Source organism: Brachyistius frenatus, unplaced genomic scaffold (genome assembly GCF_029030835.1).
Source record: "Brachyistius frenatus isolate BFR_SWC_R1_liver_20210118 unplaced genomic scaffold, ASM2903083v1 Contig_21, whole genome shotgun sequence".
In the NCBI taxonomy this organism is placed as follows: Eukaryota; Metazoa; Chordata; class Actinopteri; family Embiotocidae; genus Brachyistius; species Brachyistius frenatus.
Genome location: NW_027210620.1, coordinates 3,251,164 through 3,265,449, shown reverse-complemented (window position 1 = coordinate 3,265,449; position 14,286 = coordinate 3,251,164). Strand labels below are relative to the sequence as shown.

Here is a 14,286-nt window from a genome sequence, read left to right as displayed (position 1 = left end):
CTTTGTAATTTAGTTGGAGTCTTTTGCGGTGACAAACCCACAGAGAATTATCCTGCAGTTACTCTTAGCTTTACGTTTTAGCCTCTTTCAGCACATTGTTTTGGGTTTTTGCAGCTTCTGGCGTCAGCGGCTTTGATTTAATCCCGCCGCCCTCGTCGGGATTGATTGTTTCCAGCAGCGGCAGGAAGCTGCTTTCACTGGAAAAGCTCAAATAAACCCACTGTAGGCTTCCTCCCCAAAATAAAAAAAAAAAAGGCAAAGTTAGCCAGCAGATGCAGAAGAGAATTTAACTCCGAGAGGCGCAAATATTTTCCTTCGAAGGTGGCAAACACAAGAGCAGAGCTGAAAGAGGAGTGAGTTTCTTGATTTTAAATTCAACAGGATCCCAAGAAGAACAGCTCCAAATAAACACTCTGATTGTATGTCAGTGTTGTGTTGGAGCTTGTTTTGATGCCCGTAAGTGGCTAAAAAACAACAACAACAACACTCATTTGACTTAGAAATGAGAAGATTATTAATTGGTGTGTATTTCTGTCTTGGCAGAGTATCCGAGCATCAGGTCTCGTCCTGCTCGAGGCCATCCTCTGCGGAGCTCTGCTTCTCTACTTCCCGGTAAGTCTGAGACACCTGCCACGTTTGTGTTTGTGTGCATGTGTGCGTGTGTGTGCGTGTGTGTGTGTGTGTGTGTGTGTGTGCGTGCGTGTGTGTGTGTGTGTTCACTCACATGAAGGCTCGCATCCTTTTTGCACGTTCGTTTCTTTTATTTCTTTGTTATTTTTTTTTTTTTTGACGTGTTTGCTGATAACCTTCATGCCATGCTCCTTTGAGCTGAAAACAAAACAAAAAATGTTCTCCTTGACTGAAAGTTGGCATTCGGTTTGACCTTCCGTTCGCGCTGTCGCTCATTCATCTAAAACCGAATCAGAGCTTCAGAACAAAGTTTCGTATCCGCGGCGGCGGCACCGAGCGGGATTGTTTTACTTGTCGGATAGTACGAACCTCAGTCTATAAATCATACCGTTCAGGTAGGTTATTCTTTTTTGTTGTTGTTGTTTTTGACAGCTGATTGGAGCTGTGATAAGCAGGGTTTTTACAGCCCAACTGCGTGTGTGCGTATGTGTGTGTGTGTGTGTGTGTGTGTGTGTGTGTGTGTGTGTGTGTGTGTGTGTGTGTGTGTGTGTGTGATAAAACGGGACTGGCAGAGACAAACACCCCAGGGCTTGTTGGTGACCCCCTGCTAACTGTACGCAGAGCCGGCCAATGAACCCAGCAGCCCGTCAACACCACCATCTGTTGACCGGCCACTCGCGCTCATTCAGACCGGCACACACAGAATAAACTAAAATGCCGTTTGACTTTTTACATTTGGGGACTTTTTCTTTTAATTTCTCAATGGAATCAAACAGCGGCCTCTTTAATTCAACATGTGCATTTATTTTTAAATTCATGATTTCATTCATGAGCCTCGGCTATGCCAGCCACACCCGGCCATTAACTATTTAACACTCACTCCTTTTGATGGTCGGCGGTGGATCAGTTAATCAATGAATCAATTAGTCGTTTGTTATTTTTCAAGCTGGAATGTCGGCGTCTGTATCTTCCAGCTTCTCACAAATGACAATTTTAATGCGAATACAAATAGAAAGATCTGGATTTTTAACTTTAATCATCTGAAAGAGAGACCGAACACATCAACTTACGCTTTGGAAATTTGTAATGGGATTTAAAAAAAAAAAATTTAACAAATAATTAATTTAGGAAATAATCATGACATTATTGATAATTGGAATTATGGTTATTTGCAGCCGTGTTACTTTTTTTATCATTAAATTAATTTAGACAAATATTTTAAGGACTTGTACTGCCAGACTTAAAGGTAATAAAATGACAATGACCGAAAAGACGAGAATCTTCTTAATCAAAACAGACTATTCTACATTTTATTTATTATCCTCTTACTGGCTTATCTCTGCACTAGTGTCCTCGCTTGTTTGTTGTTATTGTGATTTTAACAGGGATTTTTAAATGTTCAAAATCATGCTGTTTGTGGGCTGTTTTATTATTGTGAAGCACTTTGTAATTTTATATGTGTGAAAGGTGATATACAAAATACTTACTTACCCACTTACATACTTATGGTCAGAAAAGTTTTCATACTCAGTCTTTTTAAAGTTGTGATCGTGTCCTGTAGGCAAGAAAGGTATCAAAGTAATATCGTGGATGTTAATATAGGAGAAGAAATCAATAAAAGAAGCCATCTTTGATTTTTGGTAATAATTTCTGATTCCTTCGACCGGATACAACGAATGGAATAAAAACACTCGTAAGCCCAACTCTATCGTATAATATCTATTATCAGAAATATAAAGTGTGACAGTGATACGTAACCTGAGCCGGTGAAAATCAATCCACGTTGAACAGTGACATTGTTCGCCAGCTTCTGTAGCACCTCATTATTTTTGCTGATGATTAGACTCCGTCCAAACCACTGCATTGCCATCGATTTACATGAAACCACCGTTATGTCTTCCTCTCGGGGAACTCGGGGCATCGGCTAATTGCAATTTAGTTGCAATCATGCAGAGCTATATGCTTAGCCAAGCAATACAAGGTAAATGTAATTAAGACCAACTGATTTAGAGCCGGCTAATCAATGCAATTTGCTGCGACAAGGTCCTGGAAAGTAATAAGGTTTGCAAATCTGCCCGAGTGAAAAGTGAGTCAGGTTATTGGTTGGTGAACGAGTGGACGGCGGATGGTATTCCTGTATCCAGCTGGTGCTGGTGATGGCGGAGGATGCTAAAAATAGACGGCTTGTGAAAAGGTTGCACAAGGGAACCGTGACTTCGCAGCTTCTACTCTATAAATCCTGCCTCATTTGGAGATTTAATAATTTCGCTTGGTTTTGAAATATTCTTGTGAAATAAACGTAGAACTAAAATTCAGCTTCTTTTCTGTCACGCTGAAACGTTCACCGCGACTGCTCTTGCTTTGATGGCACGGCGCAGCTACGCCAGATTGATCTCCACCCTGATGCATTTCCATGTCTCTCCCCACAAGGCTGCGAGGGTGAGACGCATCACTCCCAATCTAAATATAGATTCAGAAATATTCCACCGCCGCTGCTGCTGCTGCTGCTTCTATTTTAAATAATTCCACTGTTATTGAAGCGGCAGGAGCTACACCTCATCCTGTTCCCATGGCGTTCTGCTTTGTGGAGTAATGCATTTTTTTTCTTCTCCTGAGTGTATCACATGCAACAACTTCAGTTCCCCCCCCCCCCCCCCCCCCCCGGCTTGGAAATGAAAAGGGGGAGGATGGAGGAACGGGGGGGGTGGGGGATTATCTCAGTGCCAAAGCCCACTATTTCCGTCTGGCCGTGGAGATGAGGGAGGAGGAGAGTTACCACCGGCTCCTACGATCAAACCGGGCGTACATCCAGACGAGACACTGGATCGCCGATAGGCGCTTTGACTATAACGACAGAGATGCAAAATAGCCGATCGAGTAAACACGATTTCACTTATCGTAGCAAACTCGGACAGTTTATTCGCTTATTAGTCTACCGCAGCTATCAACAGTCAGGCGAGAGCAACTGTTATTCTTCGACTATTAGTTGAATAGTTCCCAGCGATTATTGAGTCGTACTTAACCGTCCCTCATAGTTAGACAAGTGACATCCGTCAAGTGCATTGAGTTAACGTAATAAATGCAGATACTTCCACGCGAGGGAGAAGCGATGTCAGTCGTGGTCTCTGGCCTTCAAGTCCATCAGACTTCAGCTCAACATTTTAACCTTGACACCGCCATCAATCAAAACCCCCAAATGAGGAGATATCTTGTGGATTAGTGATGTTCATCCCCGTCGTAGTCTTCCAGAGACCTAGAATATCTAACCTAAGAGAGCGAAGCTGCACACTCACTAGGAAACATGAAGCCGTGTCTTCTTTTAATTCACCTTTACGACACTGCAGCTTGAAGAGTCGCCGATGTGTACGCATAGATTGGAATAGTTTAAAGCCTCCCGTGCAGTTCGTTTAATCAGTACTTCCTTTAATTTAGCTGTCGCAAAACAATCATAAAGATACAAACCACATCAGAGATCTCATCCCACCGAATCCTGATTAACCTCTAATACCGCTTCGGCTTTAAGGAAAAACCGAGGTTGTCATTTACAGGATGTTTAAACAATCCAAGTGAGTGCAGGGAGCCAGAAAACGCCCAGGTTACTTTAACCGCACGTGAAGCGCATCATACGAGACTTTTCCCAGCCCATCTGTGCCGAGCACCAGAGACGCTCGCCGCGCTGTCGCCCTCCTCCCGCACACTCTCCCCTGTGGAACGTGTCACGCCTCCTGCTCTGCTGCTTGCGCACTCATGAATGTTAACGCGTATGTAAATGTGATAATGTGCCATCGACTATTTTAAATTTGGATGACGCCTTTTGTGCCGAGCATAAAAGATCCGATTTTCCTCTGATTGAACGACGAGTTGCTTCGGCTTCTCTGATGATGTCGCTGGTCATGTTAACTGCCCAGATCTTCTTTGTTTGTATTTCAAACTAAATTTCGTGTTATATCAATTGGATATAACGGTCATATAAGAGTGAAAAATGCAGTACAAGTCTTAGTTTGAGCGAGTGGTCTAAATCTAGAGCAATAGTAGAGCACGGGTCTCACTGATGTTACATTTGATTTACACCGAACTGCTGGTACATCACGAGCCCTCCTACAAAATCTAAAACTACAAATTGCATGGCCTGTTAGGGCCTCTATAAATGACCCGTGTTTGCTGATCTGATGCATCTATCGGCAGGGAAATATTGTTTCTACTTTCCAAAACTGACATGACAACTATAATTTCATATAACTGTTTTTTTTTTTTTTTTGTTTTTTGTAACCACCACCTGCTACACTCATGATTTAGTTAAAATGACTTGGTTATGGTTCAAAGAAACCAACGCCAACTGCTGGCAGGACTCCCAGCTAACAGGTTTTGCGATGCTATGAAAATAATACATTTATTTTCTATCCACATTTCTATCCATCTGTTTTTGGGCCTATTTTCAATTTGCATTTAAAAAAAAAAAAACTCGAGTGGAAACAACTGAAATTTAAGTCAAAATATTGCAAAAAATGTGCAAGACGTGCGACGAAGCAGGTTTGAATCTCAGACTGAGCTGAAATGAAACGGGTGCACAGGAACAAAGTAAATAAATAGTAGTCACGAACGTAACTGCGGAGTACCGTCGCGCTTGACTGGATAATCCGTGAAACCAAGTGTTTGTCTTGGTTTGTCAATGCACGCAGCTTCTAATATTCACGTTAACAGCAGTTAAAAGATTCGCCCTAATATTTATTTACTTTTACCGATTTTCTCGCACAAGGTCATTTGTCAACGTCGGTTTTGGTTTCTGTCGACGCGAGTGAAACCACGTGGTTGAGGGCGAGGAAACGTGGTTATGAAACTGAGTTCAGCTGCCGGTGGGAAGCAGGACGTGAACGGCACCGTCGAGGTCGGAGGCTTTTCACGACACAACCGTCCAACCCACGACCCTTGTTGCCGAGGTGTCGACTGTTTACAACCGCGCGTATTCCACACAGGTCATTTCTTCTTCGACACGTAAGATGGATTCGGAGCTGCCTAAAATTCCTTCTTCTGCCGGGAAACCGATCCCTCTGTTGGGAGCAGGGTAAAGGATTCAATAAAAACGTTAGTGGCTTTCCAACCACATGGTCTTCTGGGTGTTATTGCCCTCAGTCCCTGTCTCTCCACCTGTCCAATCTCAGAACTGTCTCGGTGCCAAGCTGGGCCAAGGTGCCACCTCAGCCTGACTCGGGGGGCGGGGCGGGGGGGTGGGGTGGGGGGGGGGGGACTTTGCAGTGCATGGCAGGCAGGGCTTCACAGCACATCGGGGGGCTAATTAGAAACAGTATGGCCGGGGGATAATGTATCCTGACCTGACAGGCCATGAAACACGGTCTGCCAGCCGTTTCTCTTGCCTTCCATCCCGAAGCTGCTCCGACACTTTCAATCTGACTTAAGTGGATCTTGGAGAGTTGCTGTGTGCATTCACGTGCCCCCCCTTCGCACTCTGCTTTGCCCTTTTTTCTTTTCTTTTTTTTACCTCCCTCTGCGAAAAAAAATAAATCTTAAGGAGCCTCCCAAAACATACAGCCACCGAGTCAAGGACGCACCGCCGCAGCTGGAGGGTTTTCTGTTTTCAGCGGTGTGAGCAGACCGGTGAAAGGAAAAGCACGTGTCGGCAGGCCTGTTCCCTCCGACACGTCTCCGTGCGCCCCGGCAAGCTGGGAATATCTCCCAAGATCTAACTGGTGAGGGAGGGAGGAGGTGAGGGAATTGTGGGAGGCGGGGTCGCCAGTCGTCTCCGGTCTTGACTGCGCGGAGGCCGAAGCTGGATGTAATTTACACTCGGCCCACCTCGGGGAGCAGCCGGGAGGAGAAGAAAACCATTACCTCCCTCCAGAAAGCCGCCCTTCCCGTGTGGCAGTGAGTGTCGGCTTTCATATAAAAATGGATCCATCGGCATTACAACACCCCGCCTCCCTCCGCCGCTCCCTCCCCACTCTCTCATACCGAAGGTGTTTCGTAGATTAGAAAAAAAGACAAAAAATGATGACCAGAAAAATAAAAAGTGGGGCATGGGCGGACCGGATGGTCGCCGCTATTTCATGTCAAAACATTAAAAGTAGCTCGAGAGCTTTGTTGTGACAGAATGATTCCCGAGGCTGCACCTCTCTACTCAGATGGAGACAGACACTAAATGGCCGAAAGTCATTTTTCTCCCTTTTAGCTGGTAGCAGTCTCCAAAGAAACCGTGATTAACAAAAGGCTGAAATTCAGCACGGTCTGTTCTTTTGAGTGGAGCTGGCTAACGTTTTTCACCACTTTTATTTATTTTATTTTTTTGGAGTCTAAAAAAGTGATGTGTTTATACTGCATCATTAACAGATGACTAATATGTGATGTTTTATTGTGGCATTTTCATTTCAGTAAGTGCTCCATTAGTATGAAGTTGCTCTTCTACCTGTCATTGCTGCCAACCCTGAATATAATTCACCATTCGAATCATTTCGAATTTCTGCTGGCACAATTTAAATCCTTAAGCCCAAGGCTGTTTGATTTGATGTGGAATTGACATTTTCTTTTTTTTTACATCCACCTAGTCCAACTCTACCAAATCTAAAGCAACAGAAAGGAATCACATCGTAGCACTACGCTCGGAAACCATAAAAAAAAATGTATCCGATCTGGTGTGCAGGGACTTCCAGGGTAGAAAAGGCATTAAATACACGCGGGTCTTAGGTTTGGGAGACGGTCAAAGCTTTAACATTTAACCGGCCAGCAGTTAAACATTTAAATACGCAAGAAAACAGAACACAGTTTAGTATTTCTACTTTCTCCTGAGAGCCGTATACTCTGAGAGAGCTCTGACAACCCATGTGATCAGTATCCTGTAAGGTTCCTGACCTTCATGGGACGTGGGATCAATCCCTGAAGCCTTTACACTTTGCATTGAACCCCCCACCAGCCCCCCTGCACTTACACATTGGCATCTCTACTGTCTACACATTACAAGTTAATTACACACTGCCGCTTGTTGGTGCTCTCCTGCTAACTGCATTATTCTAATAAAAGAATCCACCCACTTCCTTTTCTGACTTTTATTATAAAAAAAAAAGTATTCGTTGAATGTCTCCTTGTTGCCCTACAGCGAGAGCTAATTATCGAGAGCGTCCTAGCACTAAATGATTTGGGATATGCTCCGTGGCGCATCCAGTTGGCTGTGATATTTGGGTTGTGGGCGTGTTACCGTCCTCAACATGAAGCCTTCGGGGACCGTACAGTTTGTAGTTGCTATCGCTGGCTCTGTTTCAAAACCGGCTGAGGTCACACTTAAGGTCTCCAGTGTTTCCCCTATAGGTAGACAGTTTTGGGGGGCTGGATGGGGGCAATGCTGCCCGGTGCTGTATAGTTTCCTCAGATACAGGTAGGGTGCGTTTAAAAAAAAAGAAAGAAGCTGATCATCTGTTTTTTCTTGCAGCTTGAGCTCGAAGTTTTGTCCGATGAAAGCTTAATTTTAGTACTTTAGTTACTCGAGTAAAAAAATGCACACGCAACTCTCACACGCAGCTGAAATGAAGCGACTGCACAGGAACTACATGAACAGAAAGTAGTTACTGAACGTAACCGCAGTTCTATGAGGGGTTTTTTTTTTCCAAAAAGTGTTGCATGGGTTGCTTTATATTTCAGTCTTGAAACAAACTGTTCGATATGAAGCTAACTAATACGGTATTGGCTTCACACGCTGGTGCGTCAGGTTCTTTCAGTGTTTTCGTCTTCATCTACAGTGTAAAAAAAAAAAAAAAAGTAGCAATGAGTGGAGCTGACCGTGCACAGTCTTTGTCAAAATGTTCGACCGACTACGAAACTTTGCGGACGTCGAGGCGGCCGGCTTCACGACAGCTCCCTGCTCGCTTCCTCGCACCACAGCTGTCTGGCCTGCGTCACCGTCATTACCAACAGGGACACTTTCTAGTGGGTAACCAACCCGCTGAATCTGCGCGTGCGGAGCCAGCTGGTGGGTGCTGAAATAAGAGATGATTAGGAATGAGAGATAACCGCAAATTAAGAGACTGAGTGTTGATTGAATGAGTAATTGGGTGAGCGAGTGAATCTCGACGCGTTTGACCGCCATTTTCGGGCTCCCGTCACTCCTCGTTTTTTCGCCTCGATCGTCGTTAAATATCCTCAGACATATATATATATATATTTTAAAAAAAGATTAATCTGCGGCGTGTTAATATGTAAATGTTCTGAGATTTTAGCACTATACCTGTTGTTATTCTCAGCCCTTCAGCATTTTCCTGTTTAATCCTTGTTATTTAAATAAGCTGTTTGGTGACATGTGCTAAATGTCACAGAATTAAAGCATTTGCTTTGAGTAAATAAGATTCAAATAGCTCTCTCAGACACACACTCACTCACTCACGCCCTCTCTTTTTTTCTTTCTTTCTCTCCTTTTTAAAAAAATTTTTATTACTTGAGTAGAGAAGCAACATCCCAGTAGAAAATATGTTCAACTGTCACAGGATTTAAAAACCCCGACAACATCTGTTATTCCCATCAACGCCCTGCATGTCATGTCACTGATTTCCCCCACCTGCTTACTCACGGCCCGGCGAGTCACCCTCGATAAGAGCATTAGCAAAGGCAATAATAATGTGTTATAACATCTCCTGTCAGGTTTAATATCTCCGGACGCGTGCGTCCTCAACAAAATGGCAACTCGGATAAAACAAAACACAAACTAATGCGTCCCGTTAATGCCAGTTTAGATAACGAGAACCTTAATGTGAATATATATCACCCTGCACAAAGTATCCTGACAACACACACAGTTACCCCGTTAACAGTTTTTTGAAAACTCATCCTATGCAAGAACCACTAAATGCTCATATAAAAGGGGATCATTTTAAATATCTAGTCACCATTATGTTATTGCTCTTTTGGTGTTTGCTTGGTAAAAATCCAATAATGCCTTCGCAATGATCCTCCACCTGATAAAGCGAAAGAAACTATATATTGCTTTTAATTGGATAATATACTTATTTGGTTTCTTGCCAAAACTGAAAATATAGATACTACTGTCTTATTTCAGCAGTAAATATACAGCTTCAGCCAGGAGAAGATTAGCATAGCTTAGCATAAAGAGCATCTAGAAAGAAGCAGACTCTGCCTAACCACTACTTACAAGCTCACTAAATGAACATGTTATATTTAATTGTATTGTTATTCCATACTGGTTTCGTCACTTCCTGGCAACTGATTTTGACACATAATATCTTGTAAAATGGCAAACTTTGGTTTTCAGTTGAAGAAGAAGAAAAAAAATAGTTATAGTGTTAATTAGAAAGCTTTAGAGGTGCTTGTGAGAGTATTTTCTTCCCTTTACTCTTGTTTTCGGGCTTAATGTTAAGCTAACTGGCTGCAGGTATTTAAAGCGTATTTAAATTTCTTCTTTTATAGGTTTAAAGGACTTGCTGCAAACATGTGGTTTTAATTTTCTCTCCTTTGAGACAAGTAGGGAGAAGTTTGCCCTGAGAAGAAGGTTGGGGATAAATAATTTCATATTAATAAAAAAAACCAAAGACTCAAGGGTGAAATAAGCCATAAAGGAGTGCTTCCGTCAGCCACTTAACCATCCAGCCCTCCTCTAAATGTGCCATTGCGCACTTCTAAAACTTCCAAAAGTTTAATCAGCTCAGTATTACTCTCATCGGGAGCGTGTCCGTAGAACATCGCGCTCTGTTCTGTTGTTCGATACGATAGGACTTCTTTCCTTTTTTTTTTTCCAGAGGGCAGATGCAGAGCCAGGTTGTGTTGAGTCAGGTTGTCTGGAGAGCCTGGAGACTTGGCCAGCAGAGGAAACTTCATCATTAAGGTAGAATGCAGCTGGGACGTGTTCACCTGACTACCTGAAACCAAAATATAACCCTACAATATCTCCTGAAAAAGGTCCTCACGAGCAGATTTGAAATCTGGAGCGTCATCGAAATCGCAGCTGTTGATAAAAACCCGAACGAATCAACATTTTAAATATGAGGTGGTGAGAGGGCTGCACTCTGCGTTTCCAGAAGCCTTTACTATGCTGTAACTGAGACGAGACAAACAGGCTCGGAGGGGGTGGCGGCTCGAGATTAGTTGATTATTGTCTCCTTGGATATTGATGTCCATTAGATAGGTATACGCAACCCAGATCCTCTCAATCCCTTCACGTGCACTCTGGCGTGCGCGTACGCACACACTGGCGGGCAACACTCGATCCCCTTCCTTTCCCACAGTGCTGAATCCAAGATTCCCAGCACTTAACATTGATTATTAATGGAAGGTTTCAGAAGGGACGGAGGGCAGGAACTGATCTTACCCTTTATGCACGCCGGCGTTAAGAGAAACCTATCTGAGGATCGAGGGCCAGACGCTTCCCAGAAACCTCCGCTGGCGGAGAGCGAGTGGCTCGCGTCATGTATTTCTGCTCAGCGTCGCGAGATACGAGGGTCACGGCCGTGTTTGAGGACAATGACTTTGCTTATTTTTGCTCTGAAGTATTGATATTGTGGCGAGAGAGTCGGTGAGGAAGCGGGGGGGGGGGGTGCACCTCGTTGTATCAGATGAACTGGCGAGAGCTGAGAGTCCAGTGGGGGGAACGGATTGTTGGTTTTGTGTTGCAGTGAACGCTGGAAATAGGATTCGAGCCTCGTCATATTCTGTAATATTCATTGACAAAAAGTAAAAGCTCACCAGAGACTTTGCCGGTGTCGCGAGCTGCACGGACAACAGAGAATGTTTGGTTTGCTTCGTGGCAAATTGGAAACACAGTCAAAATTCCTTCCAAGTGAACTTTTCTGTTGTTTCAGTTATATTATATCATTGTTAAGGGTGTAGCAGCGTTTCTCAATCATTTGTTGTCCGATATTTACCTCCGCCAAGCAGGTCAGATGTCAGTGCGGTTTACAGAAAAACTGTTTGATCAATTTTCATCAAATTTGGTGGAAGGCTGTAGCATAGGTCAAAGATAGACCCTGTAAATTTTGAGGTGGTTCTGAATCACAGGGCAGACTTTATCTAACAGTATTAGTTTGTGTCCAAACTATTGACTAGTGAAACATCACACATAATTTCAGGAGTTTCAAAAGACCCCAAACAACTTACCAATTGTTGAGTACAAATGTTTAGGCAGCGTTTTGACATGCTCCCGATGGCATTGCCAACTCACTGGCATTCAGCAGGTTTAACGTTCACCATCTTTCAATTCCCATGCTAACATTTGGTAGGTATAGATTAAGTTGCATTTCCTGAAGGCTGCCTGCTGTCATGGTAATCTACCTAATAGTGTCACTTGGAACCCAAAAGTAGAAACCTTGCGCTTGTGTTAGAGATAAAGTCAGAGGATCACCTGAGGACATCAGGATTAATCCTTAGTTTGCCAAAAAGCTCAGCTCAGAAATGTTAAAAAGAAGGAACAAAAAGTGACACTGCTAGATATCGAATTCTGACAAAAAAGTCTAAATGTTTCTTTTGGGATGATAAACAAAACTTTTTGTAATAACCAACTTTTACTGACCCTCGCTGGGCTTGTTTGTTGGCAAATGTGAACCTCAAATAAATGAATATGAAACTTTTCCACTGTGGTTTTGTCCAGTTAAAATAAGCAGCAGGTGAGATCGCACCATTAAAAGAGAAGCTCAAACTGCTAAACGTGATAAAAAAAAAACAACAACAACTTTTGCTGTCTCACTCGGATCATTCGGAGTCGGGCCTCGAGGGAGGAACGCCGCTGATAACAACACCAGCCTTAAACGGGCACGTGATCAAGATCCAGTTGCTATTTACCAGTTTATCTCAAAAGGAGTCGTGAGCTGTGTTTTCCCCCCCGGTGCATTTTTAACTCATCTTCCTGCGCCCTCTTCGGTCCCCGTGGACCCAAATGTGCGTCAGCCAGTTGCTCAGCGTCCGTTCGGCCTGCTATCTTTTAATCAGCTCCCGTGCGTCTGCTCTTCATTCGTTCAAAAAAAACAAAACAACAAAAACAGCAGCGACACGTTGTTATTTCGATATTTACCTTAAACCTGCCCCCATTTGAGGTGAGTTTTCGTTTTTCCCCCGGTTATGGTCTAGAAGCTCTTTTCCTTCCTTGCCAAGAGTACAAATGTGGATGAACAACTCAGCACTCTTCTGTTCATTGCCGGCTCTGCACCGCGTTCCCCTTCGCAGAGCTGAGTCAACCGGAGCGCTCTTTGTTCCAGTCAGAAGTTCCTCCGTTCGGTCGGCGGGCCGGCGACTGCGAGCAGATGAGGATGTGGGCCACCGTCTTCTCCCGTGGGGGTCCTCCGTGTCCCTCAACTATCTCCAACCTAGTGGGCGAAAATATCCACATGCCTGCGTCTTCGCTGCTCGCCTGAGGGAACGTATTAATGCCTCAGCTAATCCGATTAACATTAACAATCCCACAGGGGAAATCGCTGCACATCTGCAACGGACAGATTACTACGTTGCCTCAGATGTTTGTTTGTTTCCTTTTTATTTTTTTGGTGTGTGTTTGTTTCTGGCTCTTTTTTTTTATGTCTTTGGAAGACCATCAAGGTTTTTTTGGCGACACGGACGGGCGCCGCTTCAGCGTGTTCCCGGGGCTTTGGAGCAAACATGGGTGGATGCCCTCTTCCTTGTCTCAAGGGCAAGCTTTCTGTGATGTTAGCAGGCTCAGATGTACTTTTTTTTTTATTATTATTATTTGAGTAATGCCAAGGATGGCTCGAAAATGTCACTGCACTTCACTGTCATATCTCGTTTGAACTGTGTTGACTAATGCAGTTCACAAATTTTCTCTGAGGTTTCAGGGGCGAATTTCTTGGAGAAAATGGCTCCACAAAGAGTTTTACCAGCATTCATGGTTGTCATAGTTGTAATATATGCAGTACTAACAGCAGTATCTGTTGCCTTAAAGGGAATACAGTAACGATTTTAATAGTAGGAGCATGAATACAATTCATGCAAATAAAGAGAAATCTTCATCCGTTTCTTTTTTTGGACTTCACGTCTGAGATGTCACAGTACAGTGCTGCATTATGCAATCGTGTGTGCTTGCGAGGACATCAAAGCACTGGCTGGACCTAGGCGATGTGTCTGAGTGAGTTTAGCAGAGCAGCGGTGAGCGGCAGTACGTCATCACTCTGTCTGTTAACAGTAAGTTTGTGCGACAGATTTGTTTGGAGCTGTGTGTCGCTGCACGTTTGAGTTCAGAAAACGAACCGTGCAATGCAACTGTGCACCTTCATGCTTGACTTGATGAACTGCTGATTTATAATCCTCGGGTGTCCCGGATGGGTCTGATTCTGTTTACCTGGAGTGACTGGAAGACTAAACCGATTTTGTCAAATCTACACAGTGAATTTCCTACTGGCCTAAATGTACTGGGTTTTTTTCAAGTTTCTTCATTTATAATAATCCAGACATAGACAAAAACTAAGGAAAGAAATATACTACCAATACTAATCGTTGCATTTATCGGTGTTGAGATAAATAAGATGGTGTATGTTGATATAGATGGTGGATGATTTCTTCCAGCCCCATCGGATGGATAATAAGAACTGCAGTAAAGTGTAAGCTGTATTGTTTCCCTTAAAAATATTAAAACTGCAAACTTTTTTTTTTTTCAGTTTTGATGACAGGCACGCTCAGTTACTGGGTATCCACGGCACTTTTTGT

General features: G+C 43.6%; 1 protein-coding gene across 2 annotated transcripts in view; it reads left to right on the top strand.

The window, feature by feature from the left end:
• gpr158a (G protein-coupled receptor 158a) overlaps positions 1 to 14,286 on the top strand; it is a 61,313-nt gene that overhangs the window by 35,024 nt on the left and 12,003 nt on the right. For both annotated transcript variants that reach the window (XM_069696463.1, XM_069696462.1), the window contains exon 5: positions 544 to 612. In XM_069696463.1, coding sequence (XP_069552564.1) covers positions 544 to 612 — 69 coding nt within the window. The remainder of the gene's footprint in view (positions 1 to 543; positions 613 to 14,286) is intronic.